Here is a 23,518-nt window from a genome sequence, read left to right as displayed (position 1 = left end):
GTGACTCAATAAAACTCAGATATCTGATATCTTGAACCTTGTGTCGCTGGTTTACTAATAAAGCAATAGGAGTAGCCTAGAGCTTTCAATCTCCACAGGCCCAGAGACCACCAGCCATCTGAGTCTGTCAATATATATATAAAAAAGAAAAAAGTACTTTAATAATTGATACTTTAAAGTAATACTTTGATAACTTGTATTACTAAACAACATTATATTATATTAAATGTAATATTAAATAAAATAAAAAATAGTTATCTGTGTTTATATATCTGTCCATTGACTTCTTGGGTTTACAGTGGTAAAATAAACAGAAATCGTATCACATCATCTCTGGCTGGGTGTTTTGGCACGTTCTTCTGGACTGTAGCCTACATATTTCCTGTTTGCTCCTTACAGTATTGCAGCCCTGCAACGCGTCATGACGTCACTGCGGTGTCATTTTTATTTACACGAGACTCCAGCTGTTACATTGACTCGGCAAACAGAGTTGATGTGTGTGTCTGTGGGTGTCATCGCCACGTGATCCAGCTCGCCAATGTCCTTCTACAACCCACTCAGCATCATGGCTGCGGATGCTGCGGATGCTTTCCTCCCGCACCGCATCCCCGGACCATGCCTCCTGCCCCTGCTCCTCCTGATCGCCTCCGCTCTCCCCACACCGAGCCGCGGGCTGCTGGGCTTCCGACCGGAGGACACGGGAGGCGATCTCTCCGTGCAGGACGGGCTGTTGAAGGCCACAGAAGGGACGCGGTTCATGTTACGCGTGTACTATGCAGCATCTCCGCAGAGGCTCAACCGGACTGTCAGCAGCGCTGGCGGCACAGCCGCGCCGTGGATCGCTTTCATAGAAGAACCGGAGCCGGGCAGAGAGGGGCAGGTGCATCCCAAACGCAACTTGTGCGTGGAGGAGAGCGCCAGGAGCTCGGATATAGAGCTCCTCGGATCTTTCAAGTCAGCCTCCAGCCAGAACTCCATCCTGGTGGAGCTGCTCGCCAAAGACCTGCGGAGAGGAGAGAACATCAAGTATTACTCCATGTGCGCCTTTGACGGGATCAAATGGGAGCACTATCGGACGCGCGACTTCTGGCTGGCGGTGGTGGAGCGGCCGCCGCATACGGACGGGTGGCTACAAGCGGGTCTGTCGGTGCTGCTTCTGGCGCTTTCCGCGCTCTTCAGTGGGCTGGTGATTAGCATGCTCGCGCTGGACCCGGTGGAGCTCAAAGTGCTGCAGAACAGTGGCACGGACAAGGAGCAAAAGTACGCGCACAAGATCGAGTCGGTGCGCAAACACGGCAACTACGTCCTGTGCACTTTGGTGCTGTGCAACGTGCTCACCAACACTTTCCTGGTGGTCTGGATGTGCCAGATCCTCGGAGTGACGCCCGTCTCTACTGCGGCGTGCACTTTTCTCATCTTCTTCATCGGAGAGATCCTGCCGCACTCCGTTGCGTCCAGACACGGGCTGGCTATCGCGTCCAAGACCGTGTGGCTGACCAAGATGCTGATGCTGCTGACTTTCCCCATCACATATCCCATCAGCAAACTCCTAGACAATATGTTGCACCAGGAAATCAGCAACTTCTACACCCGCGAGAAGTTACTGGCTATGCTGAGAGTTACCGACCCTTATCATGACCTGGTGAAAGAAGAGTTGAACATCATCCAGGGAGCTCTGGAACTCAGGAGCAAAACGGTGGAAGATGTGCTGACCCCTCTCAATGACTGCTTCATGCTGGCCTCGGATGCCATCCTGGACTTCTACACCATGTCAGACGTGATGCAGAGCGGATACACTCGCATTCCTGTGTTTGATAACGAACGGTCTAATATTGTTGATATACTGTTCGTCAAAGATCTGGCCTTTGTTGATCCAGATGACTGCACCCCGTTAAAAACCATCACTGAGTTCTACAAGCACCCACTGCACTGTGTCTTTAACGACACCAAACTGGATGCAATGCTGGAGCAATTCAAAAAAGGTAAGATGTTTGTACATCTTAGGACTCCAGTTGTGTAAAGTTACAACAGGGAAGAAAAAAAATAATAATAATTTTTTTAAATCAGTGTGAAAAAGGGTAATTCAGACAAAAATAATTTCTCACCCTCATTTCGTTCCAAGCCTGTATGCATTTCTTTCTTCTGTGTAACAAAATGTATTTTAAATATCAAGTTAATAAAACATTGGACTTAATTAAATTGAATTTGTACGGATAAAAAAAAAAAACCCACTATAGCAACATTTCAAAATATCTTATTTTGCATCCAACACAGAATTAGATGTGCATACAATTAAGAATTCAAAAACATGAAGATGATATATATGATGACAGTTTTCATTTTTGGGTGAACTGTTCAGTAACTTCAGTGTGTGAGAGAACATATTGTACTTTGAAATTATGGAATTGTAAATGAAAATCTAAATCTATATATATATATATATATATATGTGTGTGTGTGTGTGTGTGTGTGTGTGTATAGAATACTTTTTTGACATCATACATTGTACATTTAGCATCAGCACAACTTCTGCAGAGATCTGCAGAGAGGCTGCAGCTGGACTCCAATAATCTGAATTTGTTCCCATGGCAACCATTTTCATTCCGTCATCATTCCTTACTGTTTACCAGAGAGTTTGTATTAGTCATATTTTGACACGCCTTTAACTGAAAATCCATGAATTACTCATGCCAAGCACTGACCTGTGTGGAATGCAGGGATGCATACCATTTCCTTTTGATCTTGCCCTGCACAAAGTCTAGACACTGATGTGATCCGTTCTGACGCCTGGTATGACATCATACTTTGGCTTCTACTGCATCACAGTGACAATTACGTAATAATGTCTTATTGAGATTGATGGTGTTTTCTGTGAAGGAACAGAGTGAAAGCTACAGAGCAGCAACAGCAGGGTGCAGAGTGCCATAATTCAGCTGTAATGCAGTAACCTGCCAGATGTACCACTCTCACAGGGTGCAAGATTCACCAGATTTACCTTCCCCTCAGGCCACTAATGTTCGTACGCAGTAGATTTAGTAAAGGGATCATCAACAGTATCAGTTCCATAACTGCCATAGGAATCCAGGGCAGTTTACGCAGCATCCAGACCAAAAATAGGATTTTCACTACAGACTGACACCGCACTGCACTTTAACCCTGGATTGAGTTTAATCTTTGTGCAAGACTTGAATTTATTTTCCACCACACAGCAGAACTGTCTGAGAGAATTCATTAAACTTAGAACTGAGGTCAAAGTTTACCTAGTAGTGGACTGCTCTCAATTTTCAGTAATCGCACCATTTAAATGGAACTGTAAACATGCATGTACTGTAACAATGTATGTTGTTACAGTATTTTTGTCATGTAAATGTTCTATGTAAAAATAATCTATATACACTTCTTTTATGACAGTTCACAGTGACCAAAGCTGTTAAAGGAATAGTTCATCCAAAAATGAAAATTTGCTGAATATGTATTCACCCTCAGGCCATTCAAGATAGAGTCTGTTTCTTCACCAGAACAGATTTGGAGAAATCTACCTGTGGCATTGCATCACTTGCTCACCAATGGATCCTCTGCAGTGAATGGGTGCCGTCAGAATGAGAATCCAAACAGCTGATGAAAACATCAGAATAATCCACAAGTAATCCACACAAGTCCAGTCTATCAATTAACATCTTGTGAAGCAAAAATCTGTGTGCTTGTATGAAACAAATCCATCATTGAGATGTGTTTAACTTTAAACTGTTGATTCCAGAAGACCTGAGGGTGAGCAAATTTTCATTTTTGATGTTGACAACTATTCTTTTAAGCTCCAAAAATAAAATGGGAAAAATAACATGCAGTTTAGCTGTGTATAGACATCATACAGGTTTGGAACGACACGAGGTTTAGTAAATGAAGTATAGTGTCATTTTTGGGTGAACTATCCCTTTAAATCCAAGTGCTTGTCTGTATCGAAACATCAGGGCAGATTAGCTGCAGCAGTGACCTTTTGGTCCAATCAGTGTCTCAGTTTGGGAACATATGGACAAAAAGAGCAGAGCGAGAGAGAAGAGGATCTGCTTCCTCACACTGTGAACACCCAGCCTGTCACTCTTTGAAGCTTCTGCCTCCAGTGAACATATTACAGCAGGAATTATGAAATATGCAGGCTCAACCTTTCCATCTCCACTCAGTGAAGTAAGGCAGATGCTGAACAGCAGGTAAAGGTGAAGCTGAATAAAATGACCTTTGAGTGGTAAACTAAGTGCATATGTACTTTTAAAAACAGTAAAAGCTATTATTCTTTTCAGCACATAATTAAAAAATGCTGAATTTAAAACATACACTGGTTATTTAAAATCTGCTACTTCACCAGTTCAACCCAACAGGTAAATTCTCCAAAACTGCATTACTTTATTTGTTCTCTGGACCAAAAATGACAATTTAAGAGTGTTTTTAACCCCACTAACTCTCATTGGGAGGAAAAACATTTTTCAAAATATCAGCTTTTGTTCATTTTCACTTTTGTGTGTACTATCCCTTTAAACATCATTCAAACATAGGCAGAGTGTAAGCTTTTGTGATAAATTTAGAAGCAAGAAATCACACAGGATCTGACTGATCACGATTTGTTTGGCAGTCTCCATTACTTCTATCTGTTGTTTCCTCTTCTAACTCTGCTGGACTGTCATATAAAGACAAAAAGCTGATAAAAATACATTTTAAAAGAACCAAGAACATTAATGGCATGCCCATTGATGTTTGCTAATGATTCCACTGCAGAAAATGGTGCTAAAAAAAAAAACAATCCAAAGGCTCAGGGTTTGTCTGAAAATAGTTTGCTAAAAAACTGGCCAAACTAGATAAGAGAGAAAAAAAAATGGCCAAAAATCTAGTAATTTAAACCACGCCAGGGAATGAAAGGAGAGAATTTAGTTTCTATTCAGTTCATCAATTATCAGCTACATTTGTATGTGAAATTTTGAACTGTTGGTGGCGCTAGACTCTTGCCATTGATCCTCCAAAGGAAAAAAACAAAGTGTATGTCCCCTCAAATTTCAGGATCAATAGCTACATAATTCCTATTCCTCAAACTGTATTCTACATGAATAATCAGACCTTGAAGTTGTACCGGACCTGTAGGAATTTGTTTCTTCTGTGGAACATTACAATTATATTTTGAACAATGTTGGTAATTAACCCATTTAATCCCACCGTAAAAAAGGTTTTCATTTATAAAGCTCTAAAAACCTTACTGACTGATGTTTTGGTGCACTTCCTGCAAATATGGAAAAAATAAAGGGTCTCAATTAAATATGTGCAGTTTCACATGATTAGTGCAAATTGTCACATGACACCTTGAGAAGATGATAACTGCATCAAAGCTCCAAAACAAAAGGCTAGTAAAATATGTTAACATAAAGATATGACAAAGTTTTTTTGTACACATTATCTTTAGGGTGTCTAGTATTAAGATATGCATTTGCATATATTTAGTTTTGTTGAGTGTGGTCATAGAATGAGTAAACATGTTGATGGTCACAATAGTGACCGCTGGGATAACAGTGAACTTAGCTATACAATATAAATCCAATTGCAGTTGCTGGTAAACATGACAATAAAATGTTGCAATGACAAAATATTGCACTAAATTAAAAATTCAAATGTACAATAATGATGTTGTAATACTCGTAGCATTAATATAAAAATGTTATGTTATATTTTACAAAAATTAACTCATTTGAAATGTGGTGATGGTTGAATTTTTTAATCTCAGTGTTCCTATCAATGTTGCATAAGGTTTTTTATGCATAATAATAACCCTAGAATGTGATCAAACAGTTTAAAATAGCTGGGCTAAGATATATAACAATCTTTATGACTGCAGAAATATGTGATTTCAGCACACACATTATCCCACTGTCCCACAATTGTGACCGAACATAAAACACAATTTTTCACACACTTTTCCAAAAAAAATTCAAAAAATGACTATTGATTATTTCAAAGGGCTACTTATGCCACTTCATTTGGATATTTTCATGTCTGGGAAAAATTTGGGATTAAACGGGTTAAATAGTTGATGGTCCCCATTGACTTCCATAGTATGGAAAAAAAATACTATGGAAGTTAATGGGCACCATAAACTGAAATTCTTCAAAATATCTATTTTCGTGTTCAGTTGAAGAAAGAAAGTAAAGCAGGTTTGGAACAACATGAGGGTGAGTAAATGATAGCAGAACTTTCATTTTGGGGTGAACTATCCAGCTCAAATGCAACATGCATGCTGCACAAGCATCAAAATTAAAAAGGCCTAAAACATGATTTTAAAAAACATTTAACACAGAAAATCATGCATTTATTTGCATATACATTTTTAGGACAAACTGAGCAATTGGATTGTATTTAGAAATCAGTCAGGCATTTCCTTCTGTGTGTTTCTTTCCGTTTTCCCACCATACTGCTCTGCCATGCATCACATGAGTAGAGTATAGTGCCAGCTTTAACGAGTTCGTTTGCTTGGCACAGCAGCTGAGGGAATCGCAGGGACATCCGCGTGGGCTCAGACCCCCTGGTTCCACGTGCATGCGTGCACGTGTTATATAATAGCTTAGTGATGTAATGCGGTTCCCTGAACATCAGCTTTGAGGTGCTGCATTGCCCTTGCTCTCCACCTGACTCCTGCAGAATTCTTCACTTCACTCAGCTTGTGCCACTACCACGGAGACCACAGCGTGAGAGAGGCTTCTGTCCGTTAGGTTCTCTCTATCCAAAGGTTGAGGATTAAGTATTTAATCTTCTCCGCCTGAAATGATATTCCAAATCTGGCTGACTGATGATTAACAGAAATGCTAGCTGGGATGTTTCATTTGTTCCATTGCAAAGAGCTTCTGTCTGGGAATTCAGTGATCAAACTTATAAGCAACACTGAACGTGCTTCATATTTTAAGCTTTTTAAAAGGGTCATATACATTTTTTACAATAATTTAGCTTTTATGACAATTTTTTTGCTGCTGTTCCTTTAAGATTCCAATGTAGGTGACCTCTTTGCATGTGAAATGAGATATAGCTTTGCTGCAGCAACAAGCTGCTGGTTTGCAGTTGGTGCCAATATAGATTTAGCAGCCCCATATTTCAACAACAGACAGTTGGCAAAGCTGCATTACATTATGAGAGATTTATAAAACAATCTGTTGAAAAGACCAGACTTCAACTCTAATGATTCCTCATAAGGCTCTGGTAAATATTAAATGGCCATTGTTAATACATAAATGCATCTGACATTACAACATTGTGGATGTGCAACTGTAATATTGTGAAATGTTATTACAATAGCTGTTTTCTATTTTAATACATAATAATAATATTTACTATAAATAATATTTATTATTATAAATAATATTTATAACATATTTAATACTGATTTTAAATCAGAATTATTTGTGATGCAAAGCTGAATTTTCAGTATCGTTACTCCAGTCTTCAGTGTCACGTGATCCTTCAGAAATCATTCTAATATGCTGATTTGCTGCTCATGAAACATTTCTTATTATTATCAATTTTGAAAACAGCTATGCTTAACATTTTTGTAGGAACCATCTTTTTTTTCAGAATGCCTTGATTTTATAAAAAGTTCAAAAGAACAGCATTTTATATAAATAAAAATCTGCTGTACGTTACAAATGTTTTACTCTCACTTTTGATCAATTTAATGCATCCTTTAAAAAAAACAACTAAAATGACCCTAAACTTTTGAACGGTAGTGTATATAAATCTATAAATACAGAAAATTTCACATTTTGGCATTATAATTATTTAAAGGGAGACGTGAACTAATGTTAGAATAACCATTAATGCCAAAGCAGCTTTTTAAAGACTAAAAAATAGAAATTCCAACAGATTCCAGGTTTTTAGCATGCTTCATCTTCAGAGCCACAGGGCTTCCCAAACCCCGTTGCATAACCCCTCAGCGCTCTTTACATAAGGTCAGGTCTGAATCTTCAGAACTGTCATAGTTAATCTCTTCATGAGCCTTCATTTCAAGCACTCTTTATGTCATGTGACAAATCAGTTTAACAGCGCAAAAGACTCTCTGCAACAGAAATGACATACAAGTATCCAAAGGGTAAAATAAAAGGACAGGGCTTCATTTACTAAAGTTGTGTGACTATTGATTTTGCACACTTTGCCTAATAACTTAATTGATTCATGGATTGATTTAATAGCACTGCAGTTTTTGTGAAAATGGCTTTAATATACTTTGCATAAATGAGGATGCAGATTAGGAGTATAAAATTAAATGCCAATTGCATATCCTGCTATGATGCTCCTATGTCTTTCTCTGGCACTGTAAAGGGAAATCTCATTTGGCTATCGTGCAGAGGGTCAATAATGAAGGAGAAGGAGATCCTTTCTACGAAGTCATGGGCATCGTCACTCTAGAAGACGTCATCGAGGAAATCATCAAGTCTGAGATTGTGGACGAAACGGACCTCTACAGTAGGTGTTTACTACTTCTGTTCTTTAAGTCTGGTGCACTTTTGCAACATTTATTTTTCTATGTTCTCATCTTTCAATAATAAAGCTTCAGATGAACACTCAAACAGCTTCAGATGAACACTCAAACACCTGAAAGTTACAAAATCCGTCTAATAGTGAATTATATTAAGAATATTTTCTCTACACAGCCATTCCAGAGCATTTGTCTGAGTGAAAGCCTGCCCTGATTCCTACTGCTTCCTCATGCATAGTTGATAACAGCGTGACCCTGTTGCAAATAATTATCGCACTGATTGTATTCCAGAACTCTGTGTTATTGTCTTCTGGCAAAGCCTGTTCTCTGCAATTATCAATGCATTTTTAACCACGATTAACAGTGCTAACATGCTGGGGGAGACTAGGGTTTGTACTTTTTATTATGAATATTTTGTAAGTTAGCTTGAAAAGTGAATTCAGACATTAACCTTAACATCTTGACTACAAAAAAAGTTTCCTGCCATGGAAATAAGTTATAGTTAGGAATACCATCTTGACCTTATGTGACAACATATTCAAGTAGCTCCAAAGTGGGGTAAATTGTCTCAATAGGAACCTGCAATTATAGTGCAATAACAGATTATGCAAAAAAAGATTCAGCTTGGATCTTCAGCTGTAACATATATACTTAACACATGTTTTAGTTTAAATACTACTAAAAACAATACTGTTATGTTTAAGTTAAAATAATATAATAAACAATATATAATATATAATAACACATAAAATATCATTTGCATAATAATTCGAAATTTAATTTCATTTTAGCACTAATGGACACAGTGCAATACAATTGTGCAATAAAACTTTAGTAAAAAAAAATAAAAAAATAAAATACCACATATGAAAATGAATATCCTATATTCTTAAATTATATAAAAAAATAAATAAATAAACTTAATCCTATAAGAAAATTGTTGTGCAGTTCAATCAAAGTGCATTTTTGCACAAATATTATTGATTGATTGATTGTGTATGGCTAATCATCTAATTTGTCTCCTTTTGTAATAAAAAAATAAAGATCTATAACAAATAAGGGCTCTAAAAAGCTTATAAAGATACATTTCTATGACCGTTTTGTGAATTATATTATGCAATTATCTTGAGTGAAATACTGTATAAATTGCCTGGAGATCAATATAACAGTTAACCTTTTATTGTCTGTATTTTGCATCTCAAGCATATTTTCATATTGTCACTGGTTTGAGGTAAAGCCTATCCAGTATAATGCATTGCTGTTGTGTTGTGGCAGCTGATAACCGTACGAAGAGGAGAGTGTCTCACCATGAGAGGAAACAGCAAGATTTCTCCATATTTAAACTGTCAGAGAGTGAAATGAAGGTCAAAGTTTCACCACAGCTTCTGCTTGCAACACATCGCTTTCTAGCAACAGGTAATCTCAATTCTCAGTTGTCAAATATTTGACCCTGTTAATGATCAATTCAGACAGTTTTGGATTAATAGGATTTGAAGTGTTAAGAAACTGGAAGTTAGGTTTAAAGAACATGCAGTTCAAGACCAAAAGCATGTGTTCGTGATAATTTGACAATCTAGTGTATCTACTCATTTGGTGCAGCATTGCAAATGGTCAACAAATGATGAAGGATCAGAATGCTGCTGTTTCATTGTCAATATCATTAATGTGTTTGTTGTCCTCTCTGTTCTCTTTCTTTCGGTAGAAGTAGAGCCTTTTAAGTCGACGCATCTCTCAGAAAAGATCCTCCTGCGATTGATAAAGCACCCGAGCGTGGTGCAGGAAGTCAAGTTTGATGAGAAAAACAAGCGATCTCCAAAGCACTACCTATTCCAGCGCAACAAGCCAGTGGATTTTTTCGTCCTCATATTGCAGGTAAAGTACTACAGGTTTTAAAAGACATTCTAAAGTCATCATAAGTCATTATCAAATAATGTTAAAAATTATAAATATTTATTATTAAAAAAATACATTTGTTCAAATGTATGCAGATAAAGTAATTTATGACAAAATTATATTAGGCTACATATAATATAAATTATATTATAATTTTATCATATAATATAAATTATATAATAAAATGCTAAATAAATCATTTTTTTCTGTAAGTGGATTCTGTAAGCTGTATTCATCAGTTTTCATAATTGCAAACACAGGAAAATAAATAATTTTATTAAATCATAAAAAATATTTAAAATATATATTTGTTCAAAAATATATTTGTTATGATAATCAATGAATTTATAGATTTTTTATTTATGTCAAAATTATATTACATATAAATTATATTGTAATTTTATTATATAATATAAATTATATAATAAAATGCTAAATAAAAGCTTTTTTCACTTTTGGACTCGCTTTAAGAGGAAAAAATTTTACTTTCCTAAATTAGTTTTATAAATAATAAAAATATATTATAAAAAAAAAAGAAGTAATTTCAAAACACTTTATGACAAAATGCTAAATAAAAGCGTTTCACTATTGGACCCCACTTTAGGGGGAGAAAAATGTAATTTTCCTCAGTTTGCATTTTGTTAATTTTTTTTATTTTAATTTTTTTTTTTAAAGATTATATTTGTTCAAACTCTTATGCTAATTAAAGAATGTATGGCAAAATTATATTACATTAACTGCATGCAAAATAAAAGCATTTTCACTATCGAAACACTGTAAGTGGAGATAGTTTTCTCAGTTTTCATAATTTGTAAAAGTTTTAAAGTTCTCAGCAGTGCAAATGTGTGAACCATCTCTCTCTTGCTGCAGGGTCGAGTGGAGGTAGAGATCGGAAAAGAGGGACTAAAGTTTGAAAATGGGCCATTTACATATTACGGCTTACCTTCTATCATGACCATCCTACCCACAGGTTTGTTTGCCGATTTAATATTTGACAGAATTCATCACTGGAGCTGAACAGTGCCCCATTAAATAAATCCACCTGAGTTTCCATAATATCTCGAACAAGGTTTTCCTGCAGTAAAAATATTAATGAGCAATTAAAAACTCTGAGAGGCGTTGAGCATGGAGCATACGTGACCCCAGCAATGCTCTCCAGAGATAATTAAGGCAGCAAATCTAAATAGAGCGGCTATGTAAATCATAAGAGAGTAGAGTCGGGTAATTACAGCAGGAGAGAAACTCTCATCTGCCCACTCAAGTAAAATGGCACGTTATTATATAAGGATGAAAATCTCAGAAGCTCAGCATCAAGAAAATGTAAAAATAACTTAAAGGATGGAGCCTTTAGCTCTTGTTGAAGAAATGAATTCAGAATGAATGTGTGTTAAATGTAAGCTAAGTGTCATATAGTCTGTCTCTCTGGTGAGGGTTTTCTCTGCATCTCTCTGTGATATAAACACACAAAGAAAAGACGCAAACACGTACTGTATACCAACACACTCCATCCAGGACTTTAGCATCTGCTAATGAGATATGACATCAACATGGACACAAAGAGATTCTGTGTATGGCATATGTTTTGTTTATTGCTCTCATGATCATGGTTGTACACACAACACTAAAAGGTTTTCTGCTTTTTTAGCATTGCATTTATTATTTTTAACACATTTGTTTTGCCACATTTTAACAGTTAAAAGAATTCATTGAAAAAATACTTTGTACATACTGATTTTTTTAATATGTAGGGAGTGAATCTCAACACACACATATATATTAGTAAGCAGGCTCTCAATATGCTAGCTAAAGAAACATTAAATATCTGTGGCAATAATTAAAGCAATAATTAACTGAATGACTTCTATTGGTGTGATCCAGTCCACAGATCACCGTCCCGGAGCAGCGGTCTCAATCATTCAGATACTACAATCCACGGAGGCAGTCTAGGTCAACTGAGCATCAGCGGAGGACCGTATTTACCAGACTATTCAGTTCGCCAGCTCACAGACCTACAGATCATTAAGGTAAACTTGACCATGCTGAGAAAAAAACAAAAACGGTTTCTCAGACAGCTGGATGAGGGGAAAATTCAGGGTCATGTTATTTTTCATACCCTGATATTTAAAGAAATTAGTATTGTATTTTTATTTAATTTTAAGACCATTAAAGTTTTTAACCTAAATTCTCATTACTGTATTGCTGAAAGAGAATTTAATTTTTATTATTGTAATGAAAATAATCCTGTCTAGATACATTATTCTTTTTTTTCCCTTTTTTTCAATAATACATTTATTTTTTACTACATTTTGATTTTATTCAAAAATATATTGAGCAGCATTAAATTTAATATGACCATAACATATACTTACAATTGTACTTTCCATTTAAATAATTAATGAATGTGTGCACAAGGAAAAAGCATAAAAGCATATGTTAATTTATAATTTTAACATTTTAGTTTTATTTTTGCATTAAAAATTAATATATAAAATACAAGCAAATTTGATTAAAAAATAATTGGCCCACATGTTTCACTTTCTGGCGCTTGACAGTAATGGAGATTTGGGGTGAATTGAAAAGAAAATTAATTCTCTTTATTAAAAATGTAGTCTTTTTTTTATTGATTTTGAGGTAAAATATGGCCCAGGTTAAAAAAATTTTTTTTGAGGCTGATCCAAGAACTCCCATCGGGTTTTTATTTTTCAGTGTTCTTTAGCTTTGCTCCAAAAGTGCTAAAGCAAATACTTTTTAATAATATTAAATAATATTAAATAATAAATAAATTAATTAAATTAAATAATAATGTAACATTCTAATGCTATATGTTAAAAATCAGATAGAATTATGAGATGTCTCGGTATGTTATGCCTTTCTTTCCAGATCACTCGTAACCATTATCAGAACGCCCTGACAGCTACACGCATGGACAGCTCTCCACAAACACCCGACGCAGAGAGTCAAGCACCCGGGGAGAGAATGACAATCCCTGAGACACGTTCCAACAGCATCGCCCTTCCTCTGACAGAGCCACGGCCCTGTCTGACCCGATTCCACCAGCACAGCCACCTCTACAGACAGCCAGACAGCACCACCACCCTTAATGAGAGGAACCGCATCGTCCGTGAGTGCATTCGCTTCTCATTTACAGCATCGTTCTTGGATTCTCTTGCTCGTTTTTCAGGCAGCAAGGGAGTATTAAAACAGTTTGACACGAAAGCACTGAAATATATTTCCTTGGGAGCTAGGAAACAGTCAGAAAAGCTTTATATGACAGACCGTTTGAGCTCATCTCCAAAGGCTTCTGATCTTTTCTGAAGTTGGCAGCGATTGCATAACCACAATGTGAAGCCACTGTTTGAGGAACACCAAAAGAGTTGTTTTATAAGTTTGAATACACTCAAATAACCATAACATATCAATGTCAGTCACTGTAATCTTTGTGGAAAGCGAGGATGCAGATAATGCATGTTGGTGGTACATGTGATGGATTTAGGACGGTTCTTCCAAGTGCAAAACAAGACAGATGGCCGAAGTCTAATCCTCTTACTAAAACTAATCAGACTTTGTATGAAAAGGTTTAACTCTGATTCTTAAGATAGAAATCACTTAGAAATGTCAAACACAACTAAGTTCAGTTTCCTCTAATAAATGAGGCCTGTACTAAAGAACAGGATCAAATGCAGGGTAATCAAATTACACTGTTAAACAATATCATATCAATGTTTGCATTCATATCAAATGCTACTGTAAATATTGAATAGACTTTGCATGCAATGCAGATTAAAACCTGTTATGACAGCAGTTTCACAAACAGAGTCAGAGTTTTAACTAAAATCTCCATGAAATCATAACGGTTTGGCTTTTTGTCAAAATTTGCCAAAATATATATATTTTTTTTTCCTGGAATAAAAAATGTACTAAAAATATTGCATAATTTTTAATATAATTTAATGTAGACTTTCAATTGATTTACAACTGCACTTTTCATTCTTCATTGCTTTCATCCTCAGTAAAAACTGTGGATAATCTCAGGTTGTCATGAAAATTAAAGGCTACTGGTTGTTTTAAAAAAGGTCAAGGCCTTCAATCCATCCACACCAACTTCCTGTTTCAATAGCAAATGTGGCTGCATTGATAATTGCATACTAGCTTTATATTATAGAAATAGTAGTATGTTAGTATGCGGTTTTATGTCAACACAGGTCAAAAATATTGTGTTTGGTAAATCAATTAGAATTTTTATGTCAAAAGACATGGACTCAAAGCTTTAAATGTCTTTGATTGCTCATTGTTTTTTAATCAGATACTCCTGCATAGTGCTACAAACTCCTGTCTGCTTTATTTCCTGTGTGATCATCTGACTGTGGCTCTCTGGCTCCCCCTGTAGGAAGTAAGTCAGATGGACAGAAGAGCCCCAGTGACTCTGTGTTCCTGCGTATGGATGACACCCCATATATAAGAGACAATCGTGTGGAGAGAAAAGAAGGAACTGGTGGGTGAACTGAAGGATGATTTCTGAAGCCAAACCATGACTTAATTTTATGCACCAATATACAGTGTTTACCTCAGTAAGTCCAAAAATGTTTATAAAAGCTGCTAAAAACCAACTCAAAAGAAGAGACTGGGCATTACATGAACATAAATCACTGTAGAAACTGCACTTTTTGAAATACAAAAATGAATTATTTTTATTTTATTTTTACATATTTATTCATCCTCATGCCATTTCAAACCTGTATGCTTCCCATGGACACACACTGAAAATTTGTTAAGAATATTATTTCTTATTACTTTCAAATTCATTTACATTTTTATCTGTTTCTCAAGCAATGCTATTATACAGTAAAACTTCAAAGCTTTAGAATATAGTTTTTAATACTGTAAGTGTATAGACTACTTTATACCTTTATGCAGTAAAAGGTTCCTAAAGATTCTTCAAAATATCTGTATGTCTTTAAAAGAAATAAATACAGCATACAGGTTAGAAAATGGCCTAAGGGTGTGTAAACAATGACAAAATGTTGACTTTTGGCCGAACTATTCCTTTAAGAAGGGTGGTGGTCTGCTCTCTGACTAAATGCACCCAAAGTTTCAAACACTGGAGTGGCTGTTTGACAGCAAGCGAGACGTTTGACAGACTGCAGGGAGAGGAAATGCATGAGCTCTAGTCTTTGTTTATATGACCTGCAAAGCAATGTTGACATCAGGCTAGAAGTGTCCATTTCAGCTCTGCTTGTTATGACTGGAGGTTAACGAGAATGACTAAATCAAGAATCATGAAGTTCGGATGTATAGAGAAGAGAAGAGAAGAGAAGAGAAGAGAAGAGAAGAGAAGAGAAGAGAAGAGAAGAGAAGAGAAGAGAAGAGAAGAGAAGAGAAGAGAAGAGACTAACCAATGACTTTCCAGTTTGTCATGTGATCGTGGCCCGTTGTCATAGTGTGTCCGATCTATTTCAGATGCGACGGCCGTACCCATGGAGACGGACCTGTCTACATCCCAGCTCATCAGCTCTCACTCTCTGGGCGGCTCGGATGAGAACCTGGGGAAAAAACTGCTCCGGAAACTCAGTGTGTATCAGCTGTCAAGCACCTGACTGAATCGCAAATTTGTGAATCTGCCCAGTAATGACACGACACCTGCGTTTACAGCCGCACACACACACACACCTGCTTTTAGTCTGCATTTTCAAACTCCATCTGTTTCCTAGCAACCAGCCAGGCAAACTGCAACCCACGCATCTGTTTAATAAAAAAAGACAAGTCACTCAGAACAATGTGATTTATGCAAATAGGACATATTTCTGGGTCAGCAGCCTTTGTTGCTCCTGCAAAAACATTTTTATCAAGAAATCATTCATGCTGTTAAAAAATTGCTCTGGCATAGCTTTCTGACTAGCCTAACCAACTAGACTAGTCAACCATCATCGCTTCAGTAATGTTTCCTAATTTCATTCATGCATGAAGTAGACACTTTTATAAAGCAATTTAGATTGTATTTGAAGAATACACCTCGCTGGGAAGCAAACTTATAACTTACAAACTTATAGCTTGTAAAGCTTTCTATACTGTATACGTTTATATATTATATATTTAAGGTTTTATATGTAAAAAAAAAAAAAAAAAAAAAAATATATATATATATATATATATATATATATATATATAAAATATATATATGATTTATGTATCAACATTTTCTTAAGTATTACATTAATTGAAATACATCATATTTAATATTCATTAATTTTGTATAATATTTCAGTATATGAAATTCCAGTATATATAGAAAATATATAAGATTTAATTTTCAGTGTTATTTTTTATTTCAAATATGCCTTTGTCAAGCTAACATTCAAAGTATTGACAAACCTTACTCTCCTGGTAAAAAAAATTATAGTTTTCAATTGATTTTAATTCTACTTACATTCAAATTCAAATTGCAATTCTGCATCCATCTTTCAGTTCAAATTCAGGACTTGCATTGAAATTTTAACAGCATTATTACTTAAATTCTGCCAGACACATGTTCTATTTTCTAAATCACAGTCTTCATCAATCAGACGTTTTCATCACTTATCAGTTGACAGCTTTTTTTTTTTACTTCAAATATTCAGGTCAGTTCAAAACTAGGCATTTTACATTTCACTTTCTACTCTCCAGACAACAAAAAAATAAAGAAGTCTCGTGATGGAGATAAACCTTTGGAAGACAACCCTGAACAATCACAGGTGAAGACCTAGCATTCATAGTTAGGGTTTGCTTCTCTCTTGGTCTCTCACCTGCTTCTTCCACAAATGTGAAATCTTCTCCAGCCTTTTTCTGGATGCTGAGTGAGAGAAAGCACAACCCAGTGTACAATGACCACCACAACAGATGTAGCATCAGAAAACCTTGCCTTCAGAAATCTACTGTTACAACAAACCTGAAACATACAACATGCAGCAAGACACACATTGACGAGATGCTACATAACCGGTGATATACTACAGTTTTGATGGCGGTTTATGATTATGTCATCTCCAGTTACTGTGGTAATGACATTCTGACCTCTGACCCCGGGCAAAGCCAGCAAGCACAAGCCTGGAGAGCTGAAGCCAACCGTTTGACCAATGAGAGGGCAGAACCTTTAGTATGGTCATCTTTCAGTAGAAACAAAGTGTTTGTTGTGTGATTTTCTATCATATTAAGTGAGCGGTATTTGTCAGGCTGTGCCTGGAACTTAATTAAGATGTCAGAGCACTTTGAGACAGATCAGACCCATTTATTTCATATTCTGTTGAATAGCTGAGGAGTTGACAGAGAAAAAGTACCTATATTAGGTAAGTGCTGTCAGAATCTTTTTTGTTGATTTCTTATCATTTTGCTTTTATTTTTGCACTTCCGTTCGGCTGAGAGCACAGGGTACAAAGAGATATGCCTTTTTTTTCTTTTTAGCTATTTTAGGCCATATTCAATAGTTTTTTAAAAATAGTCAGAGATGCCAGTGCTAATGGTCCAAGCACATGTATTTGACAATAGATTTATTTGTTTAAAAATGATAACATTTATTATATCGGCATGCTTTTCTCAAACAGCATTGTTATTATTGTTATTATTAGAACAGCATTGTGTTTACTGTATGAAATATAGATATTTAGAATATGCGCAAGCCATAACTTGAACAAACTTGAAGCATTGATACTAAAATGTCACCTCAGACATATATATATATATATATATATATATATATATATATATATATATATATATATATATATATATATAAAACATAAGCAATATCCAAAACATGCAAGAAGCCTATAGTATTTAGTTTTGAGCCCTTTTGAAAACGATTTATTTAGTAATTTACTGCAACACGCTGAAAATCTCACCCACGTTTCCTTTCATAAGCATGCTGCTACGTGAATTTCAACTTCAAGCTTCATACCTCCTGTAAATTAGAGCCTTTTTAAAATGGCATTCATACTACCATTCAAAAGTTTGGGGCCACTAAGATTTATTTTTAAGCAATTAATACTTTTATTTAGAAAGGATGCTTTAAATTGATTGATTTTTTATTTTTTTTTAAGTGGCAGGATAGATATTTATGTCACCAAAAATTATATTTGAAATAAATACTGTTTGTTTGAACATCAAAGAATCTTTAAAAAAGCAGAACTTTAATAATAAGAATTAATAATAAGACGAAATGTTTCTTGAACACCAAATCAACAAATTAGATTGGTTTCTGAAGGATCCTGTGACACTGAAGACTGGAGTAATGATGCTTTAGATTCAGCTTTGCATCAGAGAAATAAATGACATTTTCAAGCATATTTAGAGAGAAAATAGTTATTTTAGCTTGTAATAACATTTCCGTATTCGTGCTTTTACTGTATTTTCAATCAAATAAATGCAGACTTATTGGGTATAAGAGACTTTTTTCATGAACAAAAAATCTTACTGACCTCAAACTCTTGACCGGAAGTGTGCAATCACCAAAGTATCAGAAAAATATCTGAGCTGCCATCACTGGTTCACTGCCATGACTTTCCCAGCATGCCATGTTCATGACAAACTAACCAATCAGCTCATTTCTGCCAACAACAGATCACATGATTACATTATGCCAGGGGATTATACATAGGATGTTTTGCATGAAAGGCTGTTTTTTTACAGAGTATGTCGAGTTAATACCTCTCTCCTGCATGCATGCAGCAGACACTGGTGATATGTAGAGACTAACTGCTAACAGTGACCTACCACACCACCAGGAAGTCAAACACCGAAAGCACAAAGACTCAGGCTGGAAACCACTGGATGTCTGTTTCTTTCCCCTTGATATTTATCCCTAATATTTAATAGCAATAACCAAGCTAGCCCCTTTTATAAAGTTGCTTTGCATCTTGATGATCTGGAGTGAACTGAATGTGCCTGCTTGCTCTCAGGTCACATGGACACTTTGTGTTGTGCAATACTGTGAGCTAAAGTCACTGTACGGATAGCACATGCTGACAGAGAAAAAGACAGAAAGAACAGGGGGCAGCACTTTTTACGTCACCGTGCTGCATTGCAGGGTGGGCCGAGTGATGCATGCTGACGTCTGGATCAACCCCTCCAAACAAACACATCCACTGATTGCTTTAGACAAGACATCCACTGAAACGACACATTCAATGACGTGTATATTTAAGCCTTAAACTGTGGGTATTTGCTAAAGACGTTTAGAAAATCCTCTCCAGCTTTCGCTCTCTGTACAGTGAATTGGCCGAATGATAGATATATGTTTCTACAGAGTTTACAAAGACTTCTATTTGAAAACACCTGATGAATTGTGTATGCATTTACAAAAAATGATGCTCTGATTATATAAGGACACATATAAAGAGAATATCAATTGTTCTATTAAGTCTTGATGTGGTATTTTAGAATGAAAAGTACCACTTGACCTCCCAATAAATTAAGGTTTGACTCAAAATTGCCTTGGAAAACAGCATTTTTTGCTCAAATGCAGTAAATGAACACTTTTAAGCAATATAGCAACACCAAAGGTTTATTACGGCATGGCTCATAGTCCTGTTATGGAAGATTCATTATCAACAAATTTCACTTCAGTTACATGAGTGAAAATAAAGTTCATTGAGGTCTAATAACTGCTGGACTATTTCAGGATGATAACATTTGCTGGGTGTTATTTTGAGGTGGAACACATTCTTTGAACATCCTTATCATAAAGTGTGTTCAGATAATGCTACCAGATCAGTCAGATTCTTCTACATTGAAGGCCTATCATCATAGGTGCCATTACAAGATCCAAGATGGCGGCGCGAACACATCGCGAGGCTCAGCGTCTTACCAGATTTAGGAAAATAGTGTTAATTTACCTGGTTATTTCACTCGTGTTCGCGCGATTCAGTTATGCGAACTACAGCTATAGTAAACAGTCACTTTTGGACATCAACAAACAGTGTTCCAACATAGTTTTAGATCATCCTTTCGACTTCAGCGAACTCCCGCCGGAGCTACTGAGATCACCGCGGACAAGCGGATCACTCGTACCGACCGGAAGTGCTCGGCGTCGGCGTCGAGACCGTAAACAAAGACGGGGAAAGCGTGGAGGGCTGCGTGCTAAGCTAAGGCTAAACCCACATCGACCAGCTCTGCCCAGCATCTTCCTTGCCAATGTACGGTCTCTGTTGAACAAGATGGACGAACTAAAGATCTGGACCCTCACACAGAAATGGCTTATGGACTGTAATGTTATGTTCTTCACTGAAACATGGCTCTGCAACGATGTTCCAAACAGCGTGGTGCATTTGGATGGACGCTCTCTCTTCAGGGCTGACAGAGTAGCAGCAACCTCTGGTAAAAACAAGGGTGGCGGAGTATGCATTTATGTAAATAAATCATGGTGCAAAGACTCTGTCATTGTTGATACCTACTGCTCTGCTGAGCTGGAGTTCCTGATTATCAAGTGCAGGCCTTTCTATCTACCACGTGAGTTCACTTGCATTGTTGCTGCTGCAGTTTATGTACCTCCGGACGCTAATGCTAACGTGGCTATGAAAGAACTTTGTGCTGCTATTAGCAAATTACAAACCCTGCACCCGGATGGAGCCTTTATCGTTGCTGGGGACTTCAATCACTGCACTTTTAGATCTGTTCTCCCTAAATTTCATCAAAATGTCTCCTGCACTACAAGGGGACATAAAACATTGGACCACGTTTACACTAATGTGAGTGATGCCTACAAAGTCACACCCCTCCCCCACCTGGGTCAGTCTGATCACCTCTCTTTGTTCCTGCTCCCCAAGTATACCCCAGTCATCAAACGTGTGAAACCTACAACAAGGACTGTTAAAATCTGGCTGGAAGGTGCTGACTCCACTCTTCAACATAAATTCCAGCACACAGACTGGAGTGAGTTTGCTGTCCAGGCCACCACAAACTCTCAGATTAACATTGACATTTATACCAACTCTGTCATGGAGCACATCAACAGCTGTGTGAGCAGAGTGACCACACACAAAAAAATAAAAATTTTCCCCAATCAGAAGCCCTGGATGAACAGAGAGGTTCGCCTCCTGCTCAAAGCAAGAGATGCAGCCTTCAGGTCTGGAGACCAGGAGGCTTACAGCTCAGCCAGAGCCAACCTGAGGAAGGGTATCCGCCAGGCCAAACTCACACACAAACAGAAGATTGAAGAACACTTCAATTCTTCAGACCCCCGACGTATGTGGCAAGGCATACAATCTATCACAGATTACAAACCACCTAACTCTGTGCCCCCCTCCAGCTCTGCCTCCCTCCCAGACGAGCTCAATCACTTTTATGCTCGTTTTGATCAAAATAATAAGGAGATCTCACTCAAAGCTGAGCATCAACCCAGTGAACTGCCTCTCACTCTCTCCACATCAGATGTTTACTCCACTCTGTGCAAGGTGAATGCACGGAAGGCAGCTGGCCCTGACGGAATACCTGGTCGTGTGCTTAAAGCCTGTGCGGAGCAGCTAGCTGAGGTCTTCACGGACATTTTCAATCTGTCCCTGGCCCAAACAACTGTCCCCACTATCTTCAAAACCTCCACCATCGTACCAGTACCGAAACATTCCACTGCCTCGGTCCCTAACGACTTCCGTCCTGTTGCACTCACCCCCATCATTGCCAAGTGTTTTGAGAAACTGGTTGCATCCCACTTAAAATCCTGTCTCCCTGCTACACTGGACCCATTCCAATTTGCCTATCGCCACAATAGGTCAACAGAGGACGCCATCTCAACAGCGCTTCACTCTGCCCTCACCCACCTGGACAGTCAAAACACACATGTGAGAATGCTGTTCATAGACTTCAGTTCTGCATTTAATACAGTAATCCCCTCCAAGCTGATCTCCAAGCTCAGCCAGCTTGGAATCAGCACACCCATCTGCAATTGGATTCTAGATTTTCTGACTAACAGACCTCATTCCGTCAAGTTAGATAACCTCTCCTCCTCCATCATCACCCTGAACACCGGCGTGCCACAGGGCTGCGTACTGAGCCCTCTCCTGTACTCCCTCTTCACCCATGACTGTGTTCCTGTTTATGGCTCCAACACCATAATTAAATTTGCAGATGACACCACGGTGGTAGGTCTGATCAAGGATGACGATGAATCAGCCTACAGGGATGAGGTGCAGCACCTGGCTGTGTGGTGTGCCACCAACAATCTACAGCTAAACACCCAGAAGACAAAGGAGATCATTGTGGACTTCAGGCGGACTAGGAGTCATGCACACACACCCATCTACATCAACGGAGCTGAAGTGGAGCGTGTGTCGAGTTTCAAGTTCCTTGGCATCCACATCTCTGATGACCTCACCTGGTCCCATAACACCTCTACTCTGGTCAAAAAGGCACAGCAGCGCCTTTACTTCTTAAGGAGCCTTAAGAAAGTTCACCTGAATCCCAGGATCCTTGTGGAATTCTACCGCTGTACCATTGAGAGCATACTCACGAACTGCATCTCAGTATGGTACAGCAATTGCTCCGCATCTGACCGCAAAGCACTCCAGCGGGTGGTGAAAACTGCTCAACGGATCACCGGCACCCAGTTAACTTCCATTGAGAACATTTATTATAAGCGCTGTCTGGGCAGGGCAAGAAACATCATCAAGGATGCCTCTCACCCTAACCATGGACTTTTCACCCTCCTTCCATCCGGCAGGCGTTACAGGTGCCTACGCTCTCGCACTAGTAGGCTCAGGAAGAGCTTCTTCCCCGAGGCTGTGACACTTCTGAACGCCACACCACCAATCTAACCTGCACCTGCTTATTACTGCACTGGTCACAGTACTTTACACACATGCATTTGCACTACTCTTATTTTGCACAGACTGTACAAGTTATCACACTATAAACTGTATAAAGTTGTTACTACACAAAGCACAGTAAAATATTTCTATAAAATATTGCACTACTGCTATTTTGCATAGAATACATTGTCCTATCAATATTTTGCACACTCATCCAGCTGTATTTATTTATTACCACTGTTCTCACGTTTCTGCTGTTCATAATGTATATAATCCTACATTGCTCTGTTCATAATGTACATACAATCCCTACATTGCATTCCTATTTATATTCTGTATATACTCTGCTCAATACTGT

At 37.5% G+C, this 23,518-nt stretch overlaps 1 protein-coding gene across 1 annotated transcript; it reads left to right on the top strand.

The window, feature by feature from the left end:
* Positions 1-538: 538 nt before the first annotated feature.
* On the top strand, positions 539-17,180 carry LOC306884251 (metal transporter CNNM1-like; the record flags this gene model as incomplete). The annotated part of the gene is made up of 10 exons (XM_079439984.1): positions 539-1,982; positions 8,341-8,484; positions 9,773-9,913; positions 10,200-10,369; positions 11,261-11,360; positions 12,269-12,414; positions 13,271-13,511; positions 14,778-14,882; positions 15,848-15,958; positions 17,051-17,180. 10 exons carry the CDS (start codon positions 539-541, stop codon positions 17,128-17,130), a joined length of 2,682 nt encoding a protein of 893 aa, XP_079296110.1. The 3' UTR covers positions 17,131-17,180.
* Positions 17,181-23,518: the final 6,338 nt, after the last annotated feature.

This window comes from Barbus barbus (assembly GCF_936440315.1).
Source record: "Barbus barbus genome assembly, chromosome: 18".
NCBI classification, from domain to species: domain Eukaryota; kingdom Metazoa; phylum Chordata; class Actinopteri; order Cypriniformes; family Cyprinidae; genus Barbus; species Barbus barbus.
This window is presented reverse-complemented; position numbering and strand designations above follow the sequence as displayed.